At 28.4% G+C, this 27,234-nt stretch overlaps 2 protein-coding genes across 4 annotated transcripts; both read left to right on the top strand.

Moving 5' to 3' along the window:
• The first annotated feature begins 4,557 nt into the window (after positions 1–4,557).
• On the top strand, positions 4,558–6,872 carry LOC118073271 (BUD13 homolog). Its single transcript, XM_035093710.1, has 4 exons — positions 4,558–4,723; positions 4,930–6,100; positions 6,200–6,354; positions 6,477–6,872. The coding sequence occupies exons 1-4, from the start codon at positions 4,611–4,613 to the stop codon at positions 6,832–6,834; spliced, it is 1,797 nt and encodes a 598-aa protein (XP_034949601.1). The 5' UTR covers positions 4,558–4,610; the 3' UTR covers positions 6,835–6,872.
• Positions 6,873–7,052: 180 nt separating this feature from the next.
• LOC118073344 (cilia- and flagella-associated protein 91) lies at positions 7,053–26,796 on the top strand. 3 transcript variants are annotated; one of them, XM_035093836.1, is made up of 4 exons: positions 7,053–7,735; positions 17,462–17,722; positions 17,932–18,065; positions 25,079–26,796. In XM_035093836.1, the coding sequence occupies exons 1-4, from the start codon at positions 7,663–7,665 to the stop codon at positions 25,220–25,222; spliced, it is 612 nt and encodes a 203-aa protein (XP_034949727.1). In that variant the 5' UTR covers positions 7,053–7,662; the 3' UTR covers positions 25,223–26,796. The 3 variants fall into 3 exon arrangements, with proteins under 3 accessions (XP_034949727.1, XP_034949887.1, XP_034949805.1); XM_035093996.1 differs by lacking the exon at positions 7,053–7,735 and adding an exon at positions 17,228–17,261; XM_035093914.1 differs by lacking the exon at positions 7,053–7,735 and adding an exon at positions 17,262–17,381.
• The last annotated feature ends 438 nt before the right edge of the window (positions 26,797–27,234 follow it).

The following is a 27,234-nucleotide window of genomic DNA, read 5'->3' as shown; positions in this document are numbered from 1 at the left end:
CTTAGGTCCAGATCTTTCATATGAGCCCTTGATGAATCCCATAGCATCATTGGCATAGAAGTTATGCACATTTTTATGTTTTGCAGTTTTTCAGAAATATCTCCTGATTTTACTATCCAAATATAATCAACAGCCAGTGTTTGGAAACTGTCTCGTCCCCGTCTTCCCAATGACATCCTCAATTCCATGATCCGAGCATAATTACGATGTTTTGCATTTTTTGAGGTTAGGAAACAAAATTTTCGGATTTTGATGATTGGGAGTTATTCTGAACGTTCCGGTGCTTTGAAATTTGACCTCGAATTACCATTTACTCCAACGATCATCGAACCGAAAATGGAGGTGAAACCGGAAATGGCTCTAATTTTAGCATAAATTATGGCCGGATCATAATTTTGACTATATCAATGAAAAGCTCTTGATCTCAGGAATCCATTGACATGCTCGTGGTCCCCGTACCCTCGATAGATCGTGAGTTATAGGCGAAAAACAAAGCCATGCTTTAATAAAACATAAAAAAATCTTTAAACGCTCATAACTCGAAAACTAAGCGAGATACGGCATTTTTGACGGGGATATCCTATAGGGGGGATCCAATTTACTACTTAGGTCCAGATCTTTCATATGAGTCCTCGATCAGCTCCGTAGCATCATTGGCATAGAAGTTATGCACATTTTTATGTTTTGCAGTTTTTCAGAAATATCTCCTGATTTTACTATCCAAATATAATCAACAGCCAGTGTTTGGAAACTGTCTCGTCCCCGTCTTCCCAATGACATCCTCAATTCCATGATCCGAGCATAATTACGATGTTTTGCATTTTTTGAGGTTAGGAAACAAAATTCTCGGATTTTGATGATTGGTAGTTATTCTGAACGTTCCGGTGCTTTGAAATTTGACCTCGAATTACCATTTACTCCAACGATCATCGAACCGAAAATGGAGGTGAAACCGGAAATGGCTCTAATTTTAGCATAAATTATGGCCGGATCATAATTTTGACTATATCAATGAAAAGCTCTTGATCTCAGGAATCCATTGACATGCTCGTGGTCCCCGTACCCTCGATAGATCGTGAGTTATAGGCGAAAAACAAAGCCATGCTTTAATAAAACATAAAAAAATCTTTAAACGCTCATAACTCGAAAACTAAGCGAGATACGGCATTTTTGACGGGGATATCCTATAGGGGGGGATCCAATTTACTACTTAGGTCCAGATCTTTCATATGAGTCCTCGATCAGCTCCGTAGCATCATTGGCATAGAAGTTATGCACATTTTTATGTTTTGCAGTTTTTCAGAAATATCTCCTGATTTTACTAACCAAATATAATCAACAGCCAGTGTTTGGAAACTGTCTCGTCCCCGTCTTCCCAATGACATCCTCAATTCCATGATCCGAGCATAATTACGATGTTTTGCATTTTTTGAGGTTAGGAAACAAAATTCTCGGATTTTGATGATTGGGAGTTATTCTGAACGTTCCGGTGCTTTGAAATTTGACCTCGAATTACCATTTACTCCAACGATCATCGAACCGAAAATGGAGGTGAAACCGGAAATGGCTCTAATTTTAGCATAAATTATGGCCGGATCATAATTTTGACTATATCAATGAAAAGCTCTTGATCTCAGGAATCCATTGACATGCTCGTGGTCCCCGTACCCTCGATAGATCGTGAGTTATAGGCGAAAAACAAAGCCATGCTCTAATAAAACATAAAAAAATCTTTAAACGCTCATAACTCGAAAACTAAGCGAGATACGGCATTTTTGACGGGGATATCCTATAGGGGGGATCCAATTTACTACTTAGGTCCAGATCTTTCATATGAGTCCTCGATCAGCTCCGTAGCATCATTGGCATAGAAGTTATGCACATTTTTATGTTTTGCAGTTTTTCAGAAATATCTCCTGATTTTACTAACCAAATATAATCAACAGCCAGTGTTTGGAAACTGTCTCGTCCCCGTCTTCCCAATGACATCCTCAATTCCATGATCCGAGCATAATTACGATGTTTTGCATTTTTTGAGGTTAGGAAACAAAATTCTCGGATTTTGATGATTGGTAGTTATTCTGAACGTTCCGGTGCTTTGAAATTTGACCTCGAATTACCATTTACTCCAACGATCATCGAACCGAAAATGGAGGTGAAACCGGAAATGGCTCTAATTTTAGCATAAATTATGGCCGGATCATAATTTTGACTATATCAATGAAAAGCTCTTGATCTCAGGAATCCATTGACATGCTCGTGGTCCCCGTACCCTCGATAGATCGTGAGTTATAGGCGAAAAACAAAGCCATGCTCTAATAAAACATAAAAAAATCTTTAAACGCTCATAACTCGAAAACTAAGCGAGATACGGCATTTTTGACGGGGATATCCTATAGGGGGGATCCAATTTACTACTTAGGTCCAGATCTTTCATATGAGTCCTCGATCAGCTCCGTAGCATCATTGGCATAGAAGTTATGCACATTTTTATGTTTTGCAGTTTTTCAGAAATATCTCCTGATTTTACTATCCAAATATAATCAACAGCCAGTGTTTGGAAACTGTCTCGTCCCCGTCTTCCCAATGACATCCTCAATTCCATGATCCGAGCATAATTACGATGTTTTGCATTTTTTGAGGTTAGGAAACAAAATTCTCGGATTTTGATGATTGGTAGTTATTCTGAACGTTCCGGTGCTTTGAAATTTGACCTCGAATTACCATTTACTCCAACGATCATCGAACCGAAAATGGAGGTGAAACCGGAAATGGCTCTAATTTTGGCATAAATTATGGCCGGATCATAATTTTGACTATATCAATGAAAAGCTCTTGATCTCAGGAATCCATTGACATGCTCGTGGTCCCCGTACCCTCGATAGATCGTGAGTTATAGGCGAAAAACAAAGCCATGCTCTAATAAAACATAAAAAAATCTTTAAACGCTCATAACTCGAAAACTAAGCGAGATACGGCATTTTTGACGGGGATATCCTATAGGGGGGATCCAATTTACTACTTAGGTCCAGATCTTTCATATGAGTCCTCGATCAGCTCCGTAGCATCATTGGCATAGAAGTTATGCACATTTTTATGTTTTGCAGTTTTTCAGAAATATCTCCTGATTTTACTAACCAAATATAATCAACAGCCAGTGTTTGGAAACTGTCTCGTCCCCGTCTTCCCAATGACATCCTCAATTCCATGATCCGAGCATAATTACGATGTTTTGCATTTTTTGAGGTTAGGAAACAAAATTCTCGGATTTTGATGATTGGGAGTTATTCTGAACGTTCCGGTGCTTTGAAATTTGACCTCGAATTACCATTTACTCCAACGATCATCGAACCGAAAATGGAGGTGAAACCGGAAATGGCTCTAATTTTAGCATAAATTATGGCCGGATCATAATTTTGACTATATCAATGAAAAGCTCTTGATCTCAGGAATCCATTGACATGCTCGTGGTCCCCGTACCCTCGATAGATCGTGAGTTATAGGCGAAAAACAAAGCCATGCTCTAATAAAACATAAAAAAATCTTTAAACGCTCATAACTCGAAAACTAAGCGAGATACGGCATTTTTGACGGGGATATCCTATAGGGGGGATCCAATTTACTACTTAGGTCCAGATCTTTCATATGAGTCCTCGATCAGCTCCGTAGCATCATTGGCATAGAAGTTATGCACATTTTTATGTTTTGCAGTTTTTCAGAAATATCTCCTGATTTTACTATCCAAATATAATCAACAGCCAGTGTTTGGAAACTGTCTCGTCCCCGTCTTCCCAATGACATCCTCAATTCCATGATCCGAGCATAATTACGATGTTTTGCATTTTTTGAGGTTAGGAAACAAAATTCTCGGATTTTGATGATTGGGTAGTTATTCTGAACGTTCCGGTGCTTTGAAATTTGACCTCGAATTACCATTTACTCCAACGATCATCGAACCGAAAATGGAGGTGAAACCGGAAATGGCTCTAATTTTAGCATAAATTATGGCCGGATCATAATTTTGACTATATCAATGAAAAGCTCTTGATCTCAGGAATCCATTGACATGCTCGTGGTCCCCGTACCCTCGATAGATCGTGAGTTATAGGCGAAAAACAAAGCCATGCTCTAATAAAACATAAAAAAATCTTTAAACGCTCATAACTCGAAAACTAAGCGAGATACGGCATTTTTGACGGGGATATCCTATTAATTATTACAATTCATTAATTTTAAAAAAAAATGACATTGATAAGCTTGATCACAAAACTTTTGTTTCCATAGTCGAGCGTGGTACCGCTGAACTGTTACAAAAATATCGAATTTGTTTTATAACTTGAAGATAAACTGGCTCAGGATTTTTATAATGAGAGTAAAAGAGAACACAAATCTTATCTCTTTTCTCTCTTAGATTAATGGGCGTGGCTAGAATAAACCGTTGCTGCGCCATCTCTCGATGGGTTCACAGGTACTTTTATGTTTGTGACTTGAGATAACTGACATGTTGACCGACACCTCGTCCGGATTTTTAACACAGCATTGGACTTCTATACTGTCTCTCTTCTCTGGTCTTGTCTCTGTTCCAAGAATTCCATCAATTTGGTTATCTGATGAATAAGATGGAAACAAAAATTAGTCAAAAAGAATATTTAAAAAAATATCTCGGAGGTTCTAATGAAGCAAAGAAAAAGAAGAAAAAAAAATTCAAAATTGGAGTAAAGAAGTAAGTGTTATTTTTAATTTTTTTATGTGTTGTTTATTGAAATTATATTGATCTATTATATTTTAGGTTATGTTGACAGTCACTATAACGTCAACAAACGAAAAATAACATTTATTTTATTAAGATGGAATATTTTCATCCATAAAATAAATACTTGCTTTAAAATGTTCTGTTCATTTTCCAAAAATGTAAGATATCTTTTCCAGAGTTAAAATCATTGATGATGATGTCGACCTAAATAATATACGTCCAGTAGAAGATGAAGAATTTGCAATTTTAAACAATACAGAAGATGCACCCCAAATTGTCGGAGTAGTTGATGAAAGAGGACCTACAGATTTTTCGGATAGAAAAAAATGGAAAGTTATAGCTGATGATGGTGAAGGAAACGTTGCTATCACGTCATTTAATAATGACAATACTTTTATTTCTCAAAAGAAAGATTCATTTATGAGTAAGGACTCTAAAGTAAAAAAGATTGAAACCAGTTCTGAAAAAACTTCTAAGAAACGAAAACATCTTGATGAAGATTCAAGTCCATCTCATAAATTTCAAAGTGAAGTTGATTCAGATCTCAATTTACCACGTAAACACAAAAAGTCACATCATTCCAGACACAATAATGAATCAGATTCCGACTTAAGCCCAACTCGAGAGCCACGAAAACAATCCTATAAAGCATCTAAAAGTAATAAACAATATGATTCAGATATGGATCTATCACAAAAGTCACATCGAAATCATAGAACTTCTAAAAACAGGAGTAATTTAGATTTAGATCTAAGTTCGTCACGAAAAGAATTAAAAAAAACACAGAATCGTGATTGGTCGGATTCAGACTTGAGTCCCCCTCGAGACTCACATAAAAACTCAATTAAATCATCAAGAAATAATCGAGGATCAGATTCCGATTTAAGTCCGCCTCGTAGATATGAAAATTCAAAAAAATACAGAGATGTTGATCCAAAATGTAAACCATCGCATAAATCGTCTAGAATGTCGCCAAGAAGAACAAGAAATCATCATGAAAAATTAGACTCAAATTATAATTCATATCGTAAATCTCATAACAAATCAATCAGAAACCCAAAAAGCAGAGAATCAGATTCAGATTTAAGTCCACCTAGACACTCTAGATCAGAGTCCAATAATTTCAGACATTCTTCAAAATTACCAGAATCATCAAGACATGAAAGAAGATTGTCAGAAAGTCGGCAATCTAAATTAGATAGATATCGCAACAAATCAAGAAGTCCAGAAAATCATAGACAATTGAAGAAGACTTTAGATGGTAAAACAGCTGGATTACAAAATGCTCAAGATTTGAGGGAAGAAACGATGGCTCATAAAAAGAGAGAAGCTGAATTATTCCGTCAAGTATGATATTTAATTTTATATTACATTTCAATTGAAATAATTTATTTAATTCGCTTTTTTAAAATTAGTTTATGAAATTAATAATTCAAACTTTCTTAGATGGACAGTGAAACAAGTGGAGTTGGTCAAGCAGCAGTATTGAGAGATAAGAAAACAGGGAAAAGAAGAAATTTAGAAGCTGAAGCTGCTGAACGTGAAGAAAAAGAGAAACGACAGAAAGAAATCGATGAAAAATATGCTCGATGGGGCAAAGGGTATGTAAATAGCAAATATTATAATCTTTGAAATAAATAAACTAATAAATAGAGGTCTATTAGTCTGATCATCTTATTTTTATAACTACAAAAATTTTAATAATTAAATATTTCTATCACAGGTTGAAACAAGTTGATGATCGGATGGAAAAATTGAAAGACGATCTTTATGAAATGAGCAAACCTTTAGCAAGATATGCAGATGATGCCGATCTTGATGCAAGACTTCGTGCAGTTGAACGAGAGGGTGACCCTATGTTAGAATACATTAAAAAGAAACAAATAAAGGAAGGAAAAAGACAGCCTGATGAACCGAGCTATCAAGGGTCATTCATGCCTAATCGTTTTGGTATTAGACCAGGTCATCGTTGGGACGGAGTTGATCGAAGTAATGGTTATGAAAAAAAGTGGTTTGAAGCTCAAAATGCTAAGGCTGCTATACAAGAAGAAGCTTATAAATGGAGTACATCAGATATGTAATTATTTGAATTAAATCCGATTCATTTATAAAGATGAAAGCACTTGTTTGGTTATAAACTTTTCAATAACGAATTTGTGTTTTCCTATCCTACTTTTTTTTGAGTTCTGTATTATTATTTTTATAACTTACAAAAAAACTCATAAAGTGAACAGCGATTATAAAATAATTTAAAAGTTAATAATTCTGTGCATTAAATTAATCACGTTATATATATATATATATACATGAAGATATATATATATATGTGTTCAGTAGTATATATTGACGCATCGTCGCGACGCAAGGGCAGGGTCGTCGGCAGACGACAGAGTTAGTACGCCCGCGGCGTCGACAGAACATTGATGTTGATTATTGTAGAATAGAGATCTTTTTACCAGTAGTAAAAGCACATTTATTAAAAAAAAAAACTTGTAATAATTATATTCTACTATATTTTGAATATTACTACTTTTTTTGAAATATAATACTTATATTTGTGACATACGTCCGACAAAAGCATCAAAAAATTTGTGAAATTTACCGAGTAAAGCAATAATATTAAAACTCCATATTTTAATCTGTGATTTTTCTATACGATTCAATTGTAACTTATTTGAGATTGCCGTCTTATTTTTTACAACACTAAGACTATTAAAATCTTTACTGCGTAGTTTTTATAAACTTTCAAAGTAAATGATAATAAAAGTTACTGTAAATTAAAAAATAATTATATTTATCGAAAATTTTTAAAATAAAATTAATACGTGATAAATAATATTAAATATTGTATTCATTTTCGGGATATTAACGATATAATAGTACAATATAGACACGTGCACTGATAAAAGATGGGATGCAACACGAGTAAAGAGAATGTTCAACCGGTAGCCGAGGAGGGAAAAGAGGATGTCAAGAATGGCGGTGAGAATACACACTTTTTGGCATTAATTTTCTACCTTTTAATAGATTATTCAGCTCGTTTATAAAAATAACGTCGCTTTTGTTAAATATAATCTTAACTTAACGGACTAAAATATTACATTCCAAGCAAACAAATTTTCACATGATATGATATTTAAATAAATCAAGTACAAAGGTTGTCCCTAACATATTTATGATGACAACCAGAAAAGTATGTTATAAGCTGTTACAAAATTAAATGCTAATTTTTCAATCTTAAGGTTATTTGTCTTTGATGCATGATGAATAGTAAATTCTCATTTTTTGTTTATTGATTACATCATTACATAATAATGCGTTAATTCACAAGTAAACAAAATAATTTATTAAAATAACAAAAATAATAGGAGTTGAAGTGAATTGCACTGAATTAGAGTAGTATATACTTTACATAACATTCCTAAAAAAAGAGTCAATGAACAGACTTAACTACTGGCTAATAATACAATCATTGAAGTTTATATGATCTAGAGTATGTGTATATTTAAAGCGTTAATTCAAATATAAAAGATATCCAAAATTCTAGAATTATTCTACTTTTTTTGTTTATTAATCCACCTTGTAGAATTTTATATTTTTCTTTATTGACAAAAAAATTTTTAATATAACATTTTACTTGACTTTGAACATTCACATTCAAGTATAAATTACTTTACTCATATAATTATGTCATTTGTTGGCTAAAACTTTACAGAGACTTCAAACTCCTGACAAGTGACAACCGATCGAATGTATATTTCATGTAGGAATAATTTGTCATGTGACTAGTCTGCAATTGACTGAAGTAAAAAAAAAACCACTTGTCCATATAATATTTTTGAAATGTACTTTGTGCATAAATTAACACGAAACGAGCAATAATTGCACAATTACATGACATATATACACATGTAGCGTGAGGGTCATTGAACGTCGATCGATTTAGCTCGCACCCTTCTTGGCATTTCCGTTGAGATCGATGTGATGACTCGCCAATCTGATAATGCCTGGAATCTCTTTGATAAGTTAGTTATAGATTATTCTTCATTTACTTCATAATTATTAGAATAAATATATATCAAACATAAAGATTCGAATGATGATTGAAACACTCTTACTTTTTAAAATGAACACATAATATTGGATTTTATGTTTACACCATAGATCGGTTGACGTCACGCAACATATACTCGGTTATTTATCGACTCGCTAATATCGTGATTGAATTTCGCGATAGTCTTGTCCTAGTTTTTCAGTGTACATTCTCTTATATTAGTTGAAATACTGTTAAGTAGATCACGTGCATTTGTTCTATTTCGTGTATTTTCTACGAAAACTGCGAGATCATGGCAGACAGATAAGTTGTTATATGAATGAACACGAATTATTCAGATGGATTTATATCCAATGTTTGGACAATTATCACACAGTAATCGTAAAATTTAAAAATTTATCAGAAATCATGTTAATTAATTAGATTTTCATATTTGTTACATTTTGATTATAAGCTTAAATTCTGCTTAATGAATATTAAAGTCTTCTGTAAAGAACTTTCGAGTTTTAACAAGTCCTTACACACCAAGTTATGCTCTAGGACTGTTATAAAATTGTAAATAAAGTTAAAATACTGTTATGATGAAAATGGCGAAGGGCACAGTTTTAATACATAGTTAAATAGGTCGATAGAGAATCTAGCTGATTTTCATAAATTATGTCATATTTTTTAACTGTTTCTGACAGTAGTTGGTGTTCAATATTAGAAAGAAGTATACATTTTAACAATATATTAAATGTTTTTTATGTTCACACAACACAAACATGAAAAAATTATCTTTTATAGTTTTATGTCAGATAAAAGAAATTACTTAAACACTGGTGATTATTTTTATGACAACTACTCCAGTAAAAATTCGTGAGAACTTATTAATTTTTAATAATTTTATGCATGATATAATTTCACAATATTTTGCTTTTGTTGTAGAGATACGAGATATAAATATAGGATTAAAATTGTCAATAAGGAGTTAATTAATTTGAAAATAGTGCTAAAGGTTATATTTGTTGACATATTGACAGTTAATATTGATGTCTCGTTCGAATCTATAGAGATTTAATGGATAAAATTGGTATGAAAACTTGTCAAAATGCTTATTTTATTTAATAAATTTCTAATTTTATGATTGATTTAAGTTCATATATACAATCATTTATTTATATAGTTTACCTTGAGAATAGTGAATTTATGTTTCATCCATGAATAAGTAATATTGATATCACAGTCATATATTACTGTGGGACCAAAATCAAATGTGTACTTAAATAATCATACTAAAGTATTGGCTTTATTAAATAAATATGTCATTTCCGAGCTTGTAATTTTAAATTATACAATAACTATTTTTGAATGACTCGCCATTAGCTATAATTTTACTATTGGGGATTTTTATGACTGATAGAAATTTGAGCAATTTCATTGATTTAGTTCAATTCTCTCTGTGAACATGATTTGCCTATGAAACAATGAAAAATTTTGATGGTAGTTTTATATTTCAACATGACTTGAAAACTTCTTAAACTCATTATTCACCAGTAGACTTATGACATCAAACTAACATGTTCAGAAACTAATTTTTAATTGTTATTACACTTCAGCAATTAATTTTGACCTTTTAACAAAGATTAAGGAAACTTTCCCAAGCAAATAAGTACTAATTAATCTTTTGTTTAAGACGCACTTCACTACCAAAGTGCTTAGATTAATTCCAACCATTAAAAACAATAAAATCAAATTAAAATTATTTTTTAATTATTTTTTTGTTGAATACCATCTTACTGACAACCAGTATATTTCCATCAACAAATTTGATACCAACTTCACAGCATGTAGATTACCGGCTGTCGATAAATTATCATTGTACCTACAAAAATTTATCGAAAATGTAGAACTCTGCAATTATTATCAATCATTATTTGAATATTTTTGATACAAAATAAATATACACGAATGTTCAATAATAAAATCAGATGTGTCATAGTGGAATTAGTTGTGTATAATTTCCTATAAAAAAATAATTCTTTTCAAAAAGTGTTACTTTAGAAACGGACATTAATTCTTTGAAAGCAGACTATTTTCTCTCTCAATTCTCTATTGTTAAACCACACCGAGTAACACATAAATTCAATGGAGTATTCATCCCTAAAAGCAAAATTAGTACATTATAAAACGCAATGATTTAATACAAAAGACTTTATTATAAAGAGGAAGTACTTACATATTTAATGCACACACAAAAAATAATGTTGTTGTTAATTTATATTTAAAAAAAGCATCTGACTTATCGAATTCTTTGAATGTAAGAGTATACTTCAAGTCAGAATGGTTAATTGTTCCAGTTAGTCTATTTTCATTTATTTCCACAGAAATTTCCTAAAAAAATGCCACAACATAGCAGAATAAGTTTGTTTGTTCACCATATGAGTTTTATGGCACATCATATCTCATAAAACATCTTTTTTATCCAGTACTTAATAAATTGTTATTTAATTGACTGTTGGTTGAAATATTTATCCAACAATTTCATTTAAAATATTATCTGATCTGATAAAAGTTACATAATTATTATCGAAAATACTATGACATAAAAAGCTAAAGTTGAAACACAATATAACGAATAATAAAAAGTACAATAATATTGACTTTCTACCACAGTACATTTCTATCTTCATGCGGTATAGTATTCACTTATGTGAAACGTTTTCGCAGATAATATGTATAATCCCTATCTTCTCTTATATTCAATTGGTAATAAATGAACTTATTTAAGTACAGATCTAAACAAAAGTGTGCCAATAATACCAAAACAATGTACGAAATCCCATTTGTCATTGATTTACAAACACCATTCTCTGTCAAAGTCTATCTATTTTTCTTCAAAACTTGGAATATTCTGCAACAATAGTTAAAAAAAATTAAACCTATTTGTAAATTAACACAAACAATGATTTAGCTTAATTACCAAATAATGTATTCCAAATGATCGCTCTTCAATACCAGTTAATAGCAATAATTGGAAAATAATTATTCCACACAGTATCATTAAATTCCATTTGTTACATCAACAATCTGAAAGTGTAAAAAAATATTGGGCTAATTGGTTTTAATGGATTTATTATAAGAAAAAAAGATACTCACAATTGTTTTCATGAATACTGGAAATCTAAAATTGAAGTAATTTTCAATACTTGAGGTTAGTTGACTTATGATGTCTTGAGATATCAATATAGTTTTAACAATTAAATAATTTTTTCTTATTATTATATTACATTAATATACACTAGTATATAATAGTAAGTATCGTTGAGATTGTATGGCGTGTGCGCAGAATTGTTGCGCTGTTATAAAAGGATTGGTGTGGTACCCATGTCATATCAGTCGTTCGTTGGAGTTTACACTAGTTGTATAATACAGGATCAACCAAGGGTAAGCTTATCATTTTTACTGACATTAAGTATCAATTTTTAATGATTTTGAATAATATATTTACTCACTTTATCAAGACTTTAACATAATCATATACCTTTCTTGCAAAAAATCATTAATTTTCTGTCAACTCACAAGCTTTTCTTCGTGTCTGACTGTAATAAATGTTATAGTTGAGCTTACCTTCTTTTCATCCAGTTTGGTATAAAAGAATTCTTGATAAATTTACTTAGTAAATTAATGATTAACAAATTTGTTTATTACACGCTACATTTTCACACGTTAATAATAAAAAATTATACAAAAATACCATTAATAAAGTAGGACAGTCCGTTGTTATAACATAATTTGATCTAACGATGAACAATTCATTTCAATTGGCTTAGTTTACTGAGTTTTCAAAAAGGCTTCCTACCGTAATCATTAAATACAAACGTAATTAAAGTTTTGAATTATGAAAATCAACTTAATTGTAATTGAATTAATATTTTTTCTATTTAAATTATACAACAGATATATGTTGTGTTCTTGAGAAAAAATAAATATCAAAGACACGAGAAAAATTTAATGTTGAGATAAGAATTTTTTTTTACAAAACTCCAGTAGAGATGTTTAATTATTCGTATTCACTTCGCATAGAAACAGATAAGTTCGATACACTGGATAAGAAAAAATTGATAAAGTGAGATTATATAAATTTTTCATCTCGTGATTGATAAAGTCATGCATGTGTGCAGTATTTTATATTCAAAATTATTGAGCCGAGAAGACTCTGAAACTTATTTCTAAACCATTATCCAACTTTTTGATGAAGATTCTGTAAATTGATTGAAATGTCTTGATATCACCATCATTTAAATGATGATGAATTTTAGTGTGAGATTAAATAGAACCTACATTCCACTCCAATAATATTAGAAGTTAAATTTTGAAAGTTCATGTTTATTTATATAAAAACAGAACAAAAAAATAATTAATCTGCCTGGTTAACTAATATATCAATGATGTTATTGAAAACTATTCTATCAATGCAATATATCATGCTGTGAAAAGTGAATTTATTCGCCCTAGGTGGTAACAATTTCATTAAACTTTTAGAATATCTAGTTTATTTTCACACTTCTACAAAAAAACAACAACATCATATTTGTCTTCTGGCTTACCCTCAATGTTATGATAATTTCATAGCTCATAAAGCATAAATTTTATTTCATTAGTTGACCCATTAAAATGAAACTTATACATAATTAAATAAATAAAAACTTAAAAGATATTAAAACTAGAGTTTTTCGTTACTGTCGATTAAGTTTAATCTTACAACACACATTGGTAAGTTTTCTATCCCCATGTTACAAAAGTTCATCACTAAAAAGTTGTGTAGTTAGAAAGACAAAAAAAAAAAAAAATTGGAATGTCTTTAAGTTACAAAGTATTCATGAATGTAAGTTAAATTTATTTGGTATTATAAATAAATGTGAAAAAATTTTTATGACTATTTAAATTTATTCAAATCATTTGAATGAAGTAAACCAGAAAATTAAGTAATCCATTAAAATTAGCCCAATTGAAATAAAATCGATAACGTTTGCAATTAAATATTTTATTCAGACTGTATATTTTAAGAACTTGTCAAATACTTCATTACTATTATTTAATTTAAATTTAATAATATTTAATCCAACTAATAATTAACTTTATTGTTAAAATTACATGTCATTAGTTCCAACTTCTCTATTCCAAAACTTTCTGAATCATCATTTCCAAATTTGCATGAAATCTTACTATTATGTTCTTGCATACTTAATATTAGTGAAGTATAACTTCTTAAAAATCACGTACACTTTTTATGAAGATTTTATATGCACACATTTAGCTCAATAATAAAGTACTTAATAAAAAGATATTTGAATGCTGCTTTAAAAAGTTATCTTTTTGTAGAAAAAACTGTCGATATTGTATATGTGTATGTGCATATCAGCTATAAAATATTGATTTATTTTAACAGAGTTCGTTCAATGATAAATGATAATATATTTTAGATATATTTATTTAATACATAAAAAAGTGGAACGAGTAGAGAAGACAAGCTTAAATTGTTAGTCACCTTCAAGACTTGACTACTGAATAAAGTATATTTCTTCTTTCTTTTGTTCTTTATTTTTTCTATCTTTTTTTTTTTTTATCGTAATTGGCTAACGTAAAGTGTTGGAAATGCTCCAAATTAACAAGTGATTCGTGAAGACAACTACTATGTCATCAGTGTTTGTTACTTTTTTTTTTTAGTTTCTTACATTTAAACGTAAATCTATATTATTGAAACATATTTTAAAAGTATTATCAATTGATATTGATTACACTAACCAAGCAAATTTCATTTCTATGGATAACAGTAATAAATATATAATTCTTCACTGTGCAGTTTCATAAATACTGTGAAATAGAAGGTATAGAAATGAATATAATAGTAACATGTTATTTCTCTTGAGATGAAGAATGTAGTACGAGTGTAGAGTTCTTGTGAGGTACTATATGACCTGACATGGTACTCAAAAGAAACTACATTGCCATTCTATTCGATGTCAGAGAATAAAAATTATAACTATTAGAGTTATGATTAATTTTTATTACTATTCTTATATAAAACATGGATATTGTTTTTGTTAAATTTTAAAAAGTTGGATTTTAAAATAAATCAATATCAACAATAAGATATTCTATCATAATTATTTAAAAGAGTTTGTTTAAAAGGAATTGATTATTGCATAAGGATAGGTATTATGCTTTGGTATTGGATGCATGTGCAAATATTGGCATTTGTAGCATTTAAACTATGCATTAGTTTTTTTTCTCCATTGATCTTTTTTTCTGCTTATTGAAAAAATGTTCATGAACAAAAACCTCAGTTTAATCTTCCACACATAAAATTCAAAAGGCTGGCAAACAGTATACACATATACATAGCTTACTAAAAGAGTTCTTAATGGCAAGTGTCAGAAAATTCTCTCTACAAAGCAGATGAAATTGGGAAACATGTGAGACTAATTCTATCAAAAATAGTGACATGAAATACAAAGTATTCTTCTATCTAAGCTTATTTACCAATCCAACTTGTTAAAATATTTAAATCTTCCTCTATTTCAAGTTTAAATAATTTCCACACAAAGAAATAAGCATTTGAATTTTCTTTTTTAATTAAGCTCATATGAGTAGCTTCTTTCTAAGAAATAGTATTCATTCAAATGACGTGAATAATCTTGGTATTGAAAATATGAACAACGTAGGTGCATGTAAGAAGCTGTTAGTTGAGATATAGAAGCAATTGCATCTACCTTAAGGTAGTCTTTACTAATGTACGAACTTTGCAAATTAGTAGCTTGCCACATACCTTTCTATGGTTTCTAATCAGTATACAGTTTTATTTCAGCCAGCCAGAGTACTAATGAAGTTTAATCACTTCTTTTAATCTGTATTCAACCACACAGTACAATCTTGCCACAGTAACTATTCTTTTTCTACTAAGAATTTTCACTAGCACATACGTTGGAATTAAATTCCTTATCTAAGAATTTATACCTGAAAAAATAACACTAATTATTATAAAATAAAAAAATAAAGAAAAGCTGATGTTACAAATTGATACGTTTTATAAGTATGTTTTCTTTTGGAGTATAAAGTTTTAATACGGAGTACAAATATTTTTATGAGAAGTTTAGTTTGTTCCAAGTCTAGGGGATCAAAGATGGCTAGATATGGTCAGGTCAACATGGATTCTAGTTGGAACAAATATTGCCAAAATGCAGATCAGATTAGATTTGATCTGGTTTTTGTTTCTGAGTTGATAAAAAGAAAAAGTATTGTTTTATGTTAAAATTTTTAATAATAGATTTTCAAAATTGATAACGAAGAAAGATAGGCATTTTATTTTCTGTTTAAAAAATGCAAATTCACGAGGATGCACATTAGTTATACTTTCTTATTCATGTAAAATGATATTCTGTATCCTTAAATGGCTTTTTCATGCAGTTTCTGAGACGTTACTGAGTTCATTTTTTATAAGACAGTTCAAATCTGGAAATCTCATGAAAAAAATCATATATAAAAGAAGATTTAGAAGTATTCCGAACACTTCATTTAACATCTCAAGTCTTGACAGTAATCATATGAAATATTCTCTAGGTAGTGAATGTAAAAAAAAAATTTTGCAATAATGTATTCTTTTGAAGATTTATAAAAAAGTACCTTTTGATTTTATTCACTTATTGAACTCCGATACAAACAATGTAAAGTAAATGAATTTTCTTTTTTAGTGCACTCAGGAATTTCTAGTCATAAAAGCGATTTTTATACTAAATGTAGATAGAAAAATAGTTTAGACATTTTTGTGAATTGTTACAAAACGTGATGACAGCTACAATTGCTTCAATTTTTCATTTTTTCTTTACAGACATGTCAACTTTTAACCTTTCTTCGTCATTTTTTATTTTCCATTTCACCAAAAAAATTTGATGTGATCAAAACGATCATTAAAGTTCAATCATTCATTTTAAAAAGTACACTTTAAAGTCAGTTTTTCTATCCCAAGTTTTATCTATTAAAGATGGAATTTATTTATCATTAATCAATTCTTTTTATATTAAAAGAAGAGAATTAAATAGATTGTAAATACATGAAGAGGATTTTTTTTTTTAGTGCACTTGTACATGAGTCAAGTTCTTACACTGACTACTGAAGTCAATAATCATTTGACAAGCTAAAGACACAATGACAACAATGAAAAAAAAAAGTTTTATAAAAGTTAGATACTAGTAGTTGGCACACTTTTTTATTGACTTTTGCAAAATTTTAATTTTTTTTCCAAAACAATGTTTTCACTTTAAAATTATTCTAATATTTCGAAAAAAAAAAAAAATACCAAGACCTTTTTAAATTAAAGAATTTTTTCGTGTGTTAAAATTTCTTTTTTATTTTCACAAACAAAACGTATCACATATGACTGACGTATTTTCAAAATGGCTGATATTATTAAACGTACCTAACAAAACTTTCTTTTATGTCAATATACTTTTATGATTACATATTTCTTTCTCGTATTATTTCATGCATATTTTTAAAAATACATGAAGAAATGTTTTCTTAACAATAAGAAATGTAAAACAAAATCTTACAGTCAAATTTGACTTTGTTACTATTGTATACTGATTGAGTATCAATACTTATTTTGTTGACAGATATTCCTAAATCTGCGACAAGTAATCCTGCTGATACAGAACCAGACAAAGTCATTAACGATACAGAAAAAGAGTCAGCAAACGTAACTGACAAGGAAAAGGAAGAAGCAGCAGCAGTGAGGATACAAGCAGCGTTCCGTGGCCATCAAACAAGAAAGAGTATGAAAGGAGCAGAAACTACATCGCAGAAAGGAACTCGGTCGGAAGAAAGCGACCCTTCTAAAGCTCAACTTGAAGAAGAATTTCGAGCAGACGACGTTGGTAAGTCGATAAAAATTTAATGTAACCACTTTGAAGACCCATTTTTTTTTATTCTACTCGAAATATCCTGATTTATGGTTAAATATTACTCAATCTGTCTTTTTGTCAACTACCATCCTGTAATTGTTATGACTTTGATGTACATAAATAAAAAAAAAATAACAAACACTTATTAAAAAATAAATAATAATAAATTTTTTATATTTTAGATTTGTGTAACGCCGCCACGAAAATTCAAGCTTCTTTTCGTGGTCACATGTCTAGAAAGGAGCAAGCTATTACATCAGCTGTGAAAGCTGCTGAAGATGTCATTGAAGATGCAGCATCAAAAATTAAAGAAAAGGTAAGGAACAATATCTACTTTGTTCTAAAGCTATTCTTAAAGGAAATAAGCTGATACAATGCATTAATAAAATAAATTCCTCGTATTTCATTTAATTTACTAATGTTCTGGAAAACGTTTATTTAGAAAAAAAAATATTTTTTGAACTGGTAATAAATCTTGAATAGAAAAAATTGATAAAGCCATAGTCAAATAAAAGTTCAACTCTTTGTAAAATAAACAAAAAACTGATAGAGTAAATTCGCCAGTAACTGGCTAGTTATTTCAAAGCTTTTTCCTGTATTAAAGTATTTTTTTACCAAAAGCTCTAATCCTGAAATTAAAATTTCAACTCTAAAACTATTTTTATCTGTAATATCGTCGATAAACAAAAGTTTCGTCCTGTTTTGATATCATTAATTATATGAAATAATGTGACATTTATCCGATAAATTTATCTAAAATTATCAAATATCGATCATTGAACTGAGAACTCTTTAATAATTAATGAATCTTTACTCTCTCCACCGGAATTGAATATTCATTTCTATTGGATAAATAAATATATATTTATATCAACTCAACTCTTTTATCAGATGAAAAAAAAGAAATTAATATAAAGTAAAAAAATTGATTTGATTTGTCAAACAATTTAATTACTTATTTACTATTAATTTCATGCTATGGTTTTTCTAGCTTTTCTAATGCAAAGAAATAAGTGTATGTGTAATCATTATATACTTCTAGTATGTACATATCTCTACACTTATTTACAAATTCTTGCTCAAGCTCAATAGGTCAGGCATCTTGGGTGACACGCAAGCACACAACTATGCTGGCTAACTTTCTGTAATAAGATAGTTGTGGTAACGAAAAGCCACGGTAATGAATTTAATTATTAGAACTATTATTACACAAAAAAATTATTAGGAATGTAAACAGTCAATAGTTATCAAAATATAAACTGTTGAATAATTTCAACGATATATACAAGTAATTGCATAATTAAATACCATTAAGAGTTGAGGCAATTAGATAATAATTATAATTAAATTATGTTTCTGAATATACTTTATCAAATGTTATATTTCGTGTTGATACCTAACGGCTCTCAATGCATTTCAAATAAATACCTATGAAATTATTGTGAATAATTCAACAGACTTTAAAAATTTGAAAATTTACATAAAATCAATTAAAAATGAATTATTTTTTATCCATAAAACACTAGATTGTCGTGAAAATATACTACATAGGATTGAATATTCAGGATCAATTCCAGTGATACAAGAAAATAGGTCAAACTTTTGACTGTAGTTTTCCTGGTTTAAAAATGTTACATGTTTGCATAAAAAAGCTGCAAATCTTATTTGAGAAGCTTATAACCATTTGCTCTTTTACATTTATTTATTTTTTTTTTGAATTATCTCTTTTGATATTTGCTCATATTTTATAATATTTTAATTAATTAAAATTGGAGCGTAATTTTAAAAAATATATTAATTATTACGTTATATTTATATATGTGTTTTGGAAAAAGACACTTTATTTTATAGATTTTGGCAACATATCTATAATTTAAGCACATATATAACTTTCAGCATTCCGGAAATAAATATACAGCTTTATACCATTACATCTAACAAATAAAACATTCATACATTATTGCTGGCACAGAAATATTTAAATAACGAAGAATAATTGTGGTAGAAAAAGTTCTAAATTAATAAAATATTCATAAAAATGAAATTATCGTCATTTTATTCAATTGTTAGAAAATATTAAATACCACACTTTATATTATAACATTTATTACATAGTAGAGAATAATTTTTAAATAAAATTTAACATCTAGAGTTAATGTAAAATGTTAATTCGCGTAATCAGTCATTGAAGTGTAAATGTATGTATATTTATACTAATAACATGTAAGTAAATATGGAGTATTCGTTTAATACAAATATGCATGTACTCGACAATAAAATAATACTCATGTTATACTTAATATCGACCGTAACTTATATGAAGTCGAGTGAGAAACAAAGCATAAAAACAAGTTACAGCTGACAAGTTACCAAACTAGTGCTTGTCATGTAATATGAAAAGCTTCTGTTCAAAAGTAATCGCATGATAAAGCTAGTATTTAATTTTAAAATTAATATAAAGTGAATTTTAACATAAATATTTTTTCACACATTTAACCGACACACTGTGATAAGGAAAATTAATTTTATTAAAAATCATTTTACACAGAGAGAAAAAATTTATTATAATAATAAAATAGCTCGGTAGCTTTTCAAAAACAGATTTTTAAAATAAAAATTCACTTTTCCTTTGATGTCAAAATAAATCAAATTTTTCTAGACACAAAATACGTAGACAACAATACACATGAAATAAATGAGTTTCTACCTCTTTATATTATTTTTGAACTTTTGAAAAAATTTTCTCCCAAGTCAGCAAGTTGATATAAGTTAAAACCTATAGGCTGATACTTGACCCAGGAACAGCAGAGACAAGATATACAACTTTCGAAGAGACCGATCGAAGATGTGTTATATTATCTATCTTTGTGCCCACACATAAGTAGACTTTTCTTGAGTACTCTATCTATCTTCTCCTGTAAAATGACATTCTGACAGCACAATATTCAAATTAAATAATCCTCTAGACAGACAGCTAATTTATAATCAAAATACATTTTGTTATTTTTTAAATAAATAATTTTAACAAAAAAATTATGATATCATTTTTCTTTTATTATCAGATGGAGCTAACGTTATCTAGTGAGAAAAAACTGATGAGGAGAAGATGGTATAACTTAATATGATCGGATATAGCTTGGTATTTGATGTGTGTAAAGCTGATAATCATATAAGCACATTTAGTTGCTTTATTGCTAATCTAACTATGAATCCAATTTGCAATAGGATTGAATTAATTCGTATTAAAAAACAAAATCTCATTGAAGTGTGTGAAATAGGTTGAATAAGTTAATCTACCTATAGGTACACCACAGATCTGATTAAGTAGTGTTACTACAGTCGAAACCTCAAATTTAACAATCATTTAAATATTTCCTTTTAGTTAACAAATTAGGATTCTTCCTTAAAAATACAAATACAAATTTATTCATAAAAATCCTAAATGATTCATAGTTATTATCAGGAAAGTGTTGGTATATATACTTTTAAAGTCATAATTTTAACTCCTGTCTTCACTAAACAATACTTGATATTTCAATTTCTCGTATTGCTTTCAATATAATTGCAGAATTCTTCATGAAAAGAATACTCGAGCCTTTCAGCTATACTCCAGGTTGCGATAACAGAACGAACATAAGTCTATTTACATTATTATAGTTCTCTTGAGAGAATAAAACATCAAGTCATATGGTAACGATGCAAATACCTTTTCTTTCAAGCAAGAAGTATATTCTTATAATAAAGATATATACCGGCTTCAACTCATTATTGCCATGACAAAAAAATTTATGTTTTTATAATAAAAAAAAATATAGATTGATACATACAAAAGAAAAAAAATTAAAACTTGACAATGGTTTTTTTTTTTTGAAAAAAAAGACTGAACGAAACAAATATACTTGGAATATAATTTATAGGATGATTTAAATTTTTAATTACTCGTTGAGAATAACTGCTTATAATTAAAAGCTATTTTTGACATAGTAACCTAAAGCATTGATAATTACCTGGCTGAAACTGCTGTGTAGACTCTAATAATTTAAATAAAAAATTCTAGACTGTATATTATAAAAGAAATAACATGTTATGCATATTTTGCTATTAATATATTTCATTTTATATAAAAAAGCTTCACAATAATTAATGAATTATTTTTTTTGTTGATGAACAAAATAATTTTATTAATCCAGGAAGCTTTAAAAGATGAATATCTTGATAGAAAATGACGTTTAACTTCAAATTTATTTAAATTTAATTATAAATGAAGTAGTGCTTCTGAAGATATAACAAATACACAACTTCATTTAAAACTAGTTCACTTTTAAGAACAAGTTTAAGTCTGTTCTATACACATTGAACATAACAGTGATTGAGTAATATTTAAATAGGACTTGAAAAGTATTCATTTAAGATTATTTAACAATACATAACATTTTTAAAATAGATCATTTTCGTGTAGTACATGGAATCAATGTTAGAAAATAATAACGATACACAATGAATGATTGACTTTCCATATAATATGTCTGACGTAGTCATTCATGATGTTATTATATCCAAAGCTGGTTCATATAGAAATAATCTCAACCCCAGTATGCACTGTACATTTAGTTTAATGAGCTGTGAACCAACGATAATTATCTATGATCAATAATTCACATCATAAATCAAATATTGTTGACCTTCTAATAATATATATTAGATCAGAGCTCAGCTATATAGGATCCCTATCATGTACAGCAAAGACCTTTGTATATAATAGCTGATAAAATGAAGCTACGGATATTATCAATTCGATAAAAGCTTTTCGAAAATTCATCTTCATTCTTTGTAGTAACAAAAAATATAATGATTATATAAATTTCACACTACTATATTTTTTTTTCTTTGTGTTATCATCTAACGTTCTATTGTCATATCCTGATCTACAATACTTTTTATAGACTTTATCCTTTGTACAAACATACATTAAGCATTATTGTGATATCTACGTATAAATCCAGTATTACAAAAAGTTTTACCCTATTATTATTGTTAGTTTTTATTATTTCTACTTTCATTGTGGATTAAATAGTTAAATAAATAATTATATTATTTGAAAAGCTTTTAGTATTATAAATATAAAATTATCTTTTCTGATAAAGTTTAAAAGTTTTTTAAAATATATATATATTTACATATATCTTTTGCATGATATAAATGAATATGTGAAAAAATAAAAATATTCTCATTACAAACTCTGAAAATATATCTATGATAGAAATGGTTTTATAATATTTACATACATAAAGTTTTCATTAATTCACACATGAAGAAGTAGACAGAGAAAAAAAGTCACAAAATAATTAGTAAAATTTAGATAAACTTAACGAGAAATATTATGTCATTTATAAAGATGATTAAAATGAAGTTTATCAACTAAATGAATTATAATTACATATTTTCTTCTGTGTACATTCTAAAAACAATCCAATAACTCAAAAAGAGTGATTGAATGTGATGTTAACTCTAATCAATAGAGGTTGTTGTAAGAGAGAAAAAAAATCATCAATAGTAACTGCCTAGAGATATAAATGAAACAATTTAAAAATAAAATGAAGCTCTTCTCTATGTACACACCATTTATCGACTACCTTGAAATGGTTGGTAGTATATCACTTCTATACTAAGTTATCAATATTTGGTACGAAGTTGGTATATAGGTCAGTTACCTTAATTAGTTCAGCCCTTTCAAAAATAACTTAACTGCTAAATTAAAAAAGCTTTACATTGATTATGTATTTAAAGCAATGAAAAGATATTAACAATGGACATTCATGGGAGATAAGATTAGCTTTTTATGGTTTTAATTTCACACTGACAAGAATAACTGGTTCTAGCAATGAAAGAGTTCTTTTTTTTTTAAGTAAAAAAGTATCATTTTCATTACAGCTATTATATTTATGAAAATCAGAAAAAATCTATTTGTTAATGAAGATTATATTACTATTTTCCAATTAGGAAATTTTACTTGATATCATGAAAATGTCGTTGAAAAATGAACAATTATATCATATTTAAGGAGTTTTTTTTTGTATATGGAAAACTTAATTAAACCAAAAAGATTTAAAATATGATAGAATTAATTTAATAAAAGTCTACTTTTTTTTCTTGGTTTTGATATTATCTTTAATAAATAAATAATCAATCATTTTTGTGTTCACCCTATTTTAGAGTTAACAATCTTAATACACTCTGAAGCTTATTATGAGCTTCTGAATCGATTAAATTTTCAAACGTAGGTTCTCTGTCGTGAAAATGCTTTGAAAATAAAGTTAAGAGTATGAACCAATAAAAAATAGAAAAATCAATAGCTTTGCAAATTTCAGTGGATTATATTTAAACTACTACTAGCTCTAAAAATCACAAATAAAAGTAAAATAACAAATTACTCTTTCAAAGCACGTTGCAACTATAAAAAATATATTAAAATACTTGTATATTAGAAAACTAAAGCATTAAAACATGTAGTATACGTTTTTCCAATATTCCTAAAGAGTATGTTTGTATAAAAATACAGTTAAAATTCGCAAGTCTTATTTAAAAAATAATAAAAATTCCTCAAAAAAAATAACTTCAGTTCATTTGAATTTTAGCATTAATGTCTTTTTGTATACAAGGTCAAGAATGAAGAATCCTAAGTATTTTCATGGTATTTAGTTGATAAATACTGCGGTTTAAATCAATAAATGCTTTGAAAGATTCTAAATAATGTAGCGGTATTGGTGGTATAAATGTCAATACTTTTTAGATAGAGTTAAGATTTATTGTTACTATAAATCCTTTGATTTTATACGGGGGAGTTTTTCTTAATACATTCTTTATAACGATCAAACGTAAAGATAGATAAACAAACCAACACTGACTTTATAACAAATTTAGTTTTATATAAAAAAAATATTGATCTAAATGTAAAATACAATTCTATTTGACAATCAAATAATGATTGAAAAAATTTCAATGAATGTCTTTGAGAAAGAAATAATTTAGTATCGTGAAGAAATAATAATTTACATGTCTGCAAACTTGTCTCACGTGAGCATTTTTTGCATCTACTCAAGTTGGGTAAGTCTCACGCGAGGTCACTTGTCCAGCCACTTGTTTTGACTGTAATTAACACTAAAAATAGAAAAATAACGATATTCTATATTTTCTTAACCCATTTTTCTCCATCATTGGTTACAAGCCACAATCTACAATATTAAATGAAACATAAATTAGATAATATTCAAAAAATAATGACAAAATATTGATGATGAAACTTACAAAAACGTTGTAATATTATTTCAGGTAGATGATGCTGCTAGTGAGCTGCAAGGAATTGATCTGTCTGATCCGGATCTGCACAAAGCTGCAACGAAAATTCAAGCAAGCTTCCGAGGCCACAAAGTTCGCCAAGAGGTAACCATATCAGGGACTGAAAACAAAAATTAAAATAAAATGGCACAAACAAACAACGTGGGAAGTAGTAGAGTTCTACTGCATGTACAATCCATACTCCTATGTAGGAGTCACATGAAATCGATGGAGCTAAGATATTGTTTTGTCTCACTATAAAAACCTCGTTACTTTACCACTGTTCAATAATAGTGTAAATGAGGTTCTTTTGTTGTATAAGATGATGGTAAATACCTCACTGTGAACACCGAAAGTTGCTAATTATTCCGCCTAAATTGAATTAAGGCAGAATGTATGGTCACTATAAATTTTCATTTTCACGAAATTGTCTTTAAACAAGATTGATTCCATAACGTGATTATAATCTATCATTCTACATTTATACATGCTACTATACTATATTGTTCACTTATTTTGCCATTGAGGAACCAAAAACTCATATAATTTTCAATAATATATATTAATGAAATTTTTTAATAAATGAATACAATTATTAAAATAATTGACAGTCCATAGTTATTCGATATTGGTAACAAAAAATATTCATATTAATAACCAACACACATTGTCTGAAGGATGCTTTGAAAATAGTCGCATTTTGAAATTGTGATCATTATTGTTGGGTGCAATTTATATTGTTGTGTATGTGCAACAATTTTTAGAAACAAAAAAAACAAATATTATTTAAAGAATACAAATTTCGGATTCCCTTATTTTTTGCACAATACAATATGAAAAGTATTTTAAACTTATACATTTATTAAACATTGTAATCTGAAAATAACCTTTTAAAATATGATCTAATTGACTGGGTGCATCAACTTGGCGAAAAATTAATTACGCAATATCATAAGTTTAATGTACAATTATGATAGTCAATGGAAAACAACAACAAAAATAATATAAAACCGGTAAAAAAAAAATTTTCTTTCGGTGCTAATAGCCATTAATTTCCATTTAAAAAACAAGGTTTTTAGCAGGCCTAAGAACTTGAAGGTAATAATTTATTCTATGAACCAATGAATTGTTTGAAGATAGTCTTATGTTATTTTTAATTGTTATTTTAATCATGCACCTCGTTTTTAAGTGGAACTACATTTATTATTATTTTATATTACTCTAAAACAGTGTGAAAGTCAATTCTCTTACATGTGACTCTAATAATTATCCTTATGAAATATGCTTTATAATAGATATTTAAAAAATATCTTACTCTAAATTCAACCTACCTGAAAATACCACTTTCAATTATAAATAATACATTTTTGTATATAAAGTTATATAAAATAAATTCAATCATCCTGGGTGTTGAATATAAATCTATCAATTTTATTACTTTTCAACTTAAAATTCTACTTAAAGCAACGAATAGACATTATAAATAAAATTCAATCATCATGTTTATTGAAATACATTATTAAAAGTGTAATGAAATTGGTATTTTCAGTAGTATTTTTGAATGAATACGCAAAAAAATTAGATGATTACCTGTAATTATGCTTCTCACCCAATCTACAACGTAAATAAAAACAACAATCTAGGTAAATTATTATTATTTAAGCAAAACAACATACTGTGTATGTAATTTATTCGTTATAAATAAATATCTGCTAAAAATAAATTTTTTTTAATATTTAATCGATATCTTTATATTAGAAGTTTACAGTTTCTAGGTTAAAAAAAGATTAAGATGATGGATTCATTTATTGGTACTTATATCAGTTATTGGCACTCTTAGCTTTTCGAAACCTTCGTGTACTGACTCATAAACATTACCCTCGAGGAAAATTTCTCACACGAGCAAACTTACGTTAATCATCGTTATCTTAATTTCATAGAAAATAATTAATGACAATTTTTCTAGGAAAAGAAAAATAATTAAATAAATAAAGATGATAATAAATAATTTATAAGAAGAAATGAACTTAATATGAGCATGATGCCATACGGAACCATACGAAGTATATCTAGTTCAGTCAATAAAGGAGGCTTGGCTCCATTTGTGTTGAAATTTGTTAATTTTAAAAAATTAAAAATTGCCCATCTTA

The sequence above is a fragment of the Chelonus insularis genome, unplaced genomic scaffold (assembly GCF_013357705.1).
Source record: "Chelonus insularis isolate UGA/USDA-ARS -01 unplaced genomic scaffold, ASM1335770v1 contig_116_pilon, whole genome shotgun sequence".
Classification (NCBI taxonomy): Eukaryota; Metazoa; Arthropoda; class Insecta; order Hymenoptera; family Braconidae; genus Chelonus; species Chelonus insularis.
Note: the sequence above shows the minus strand (reverse complement) of the source record. Positions and strands in the feature narration are given on the sequence as shown.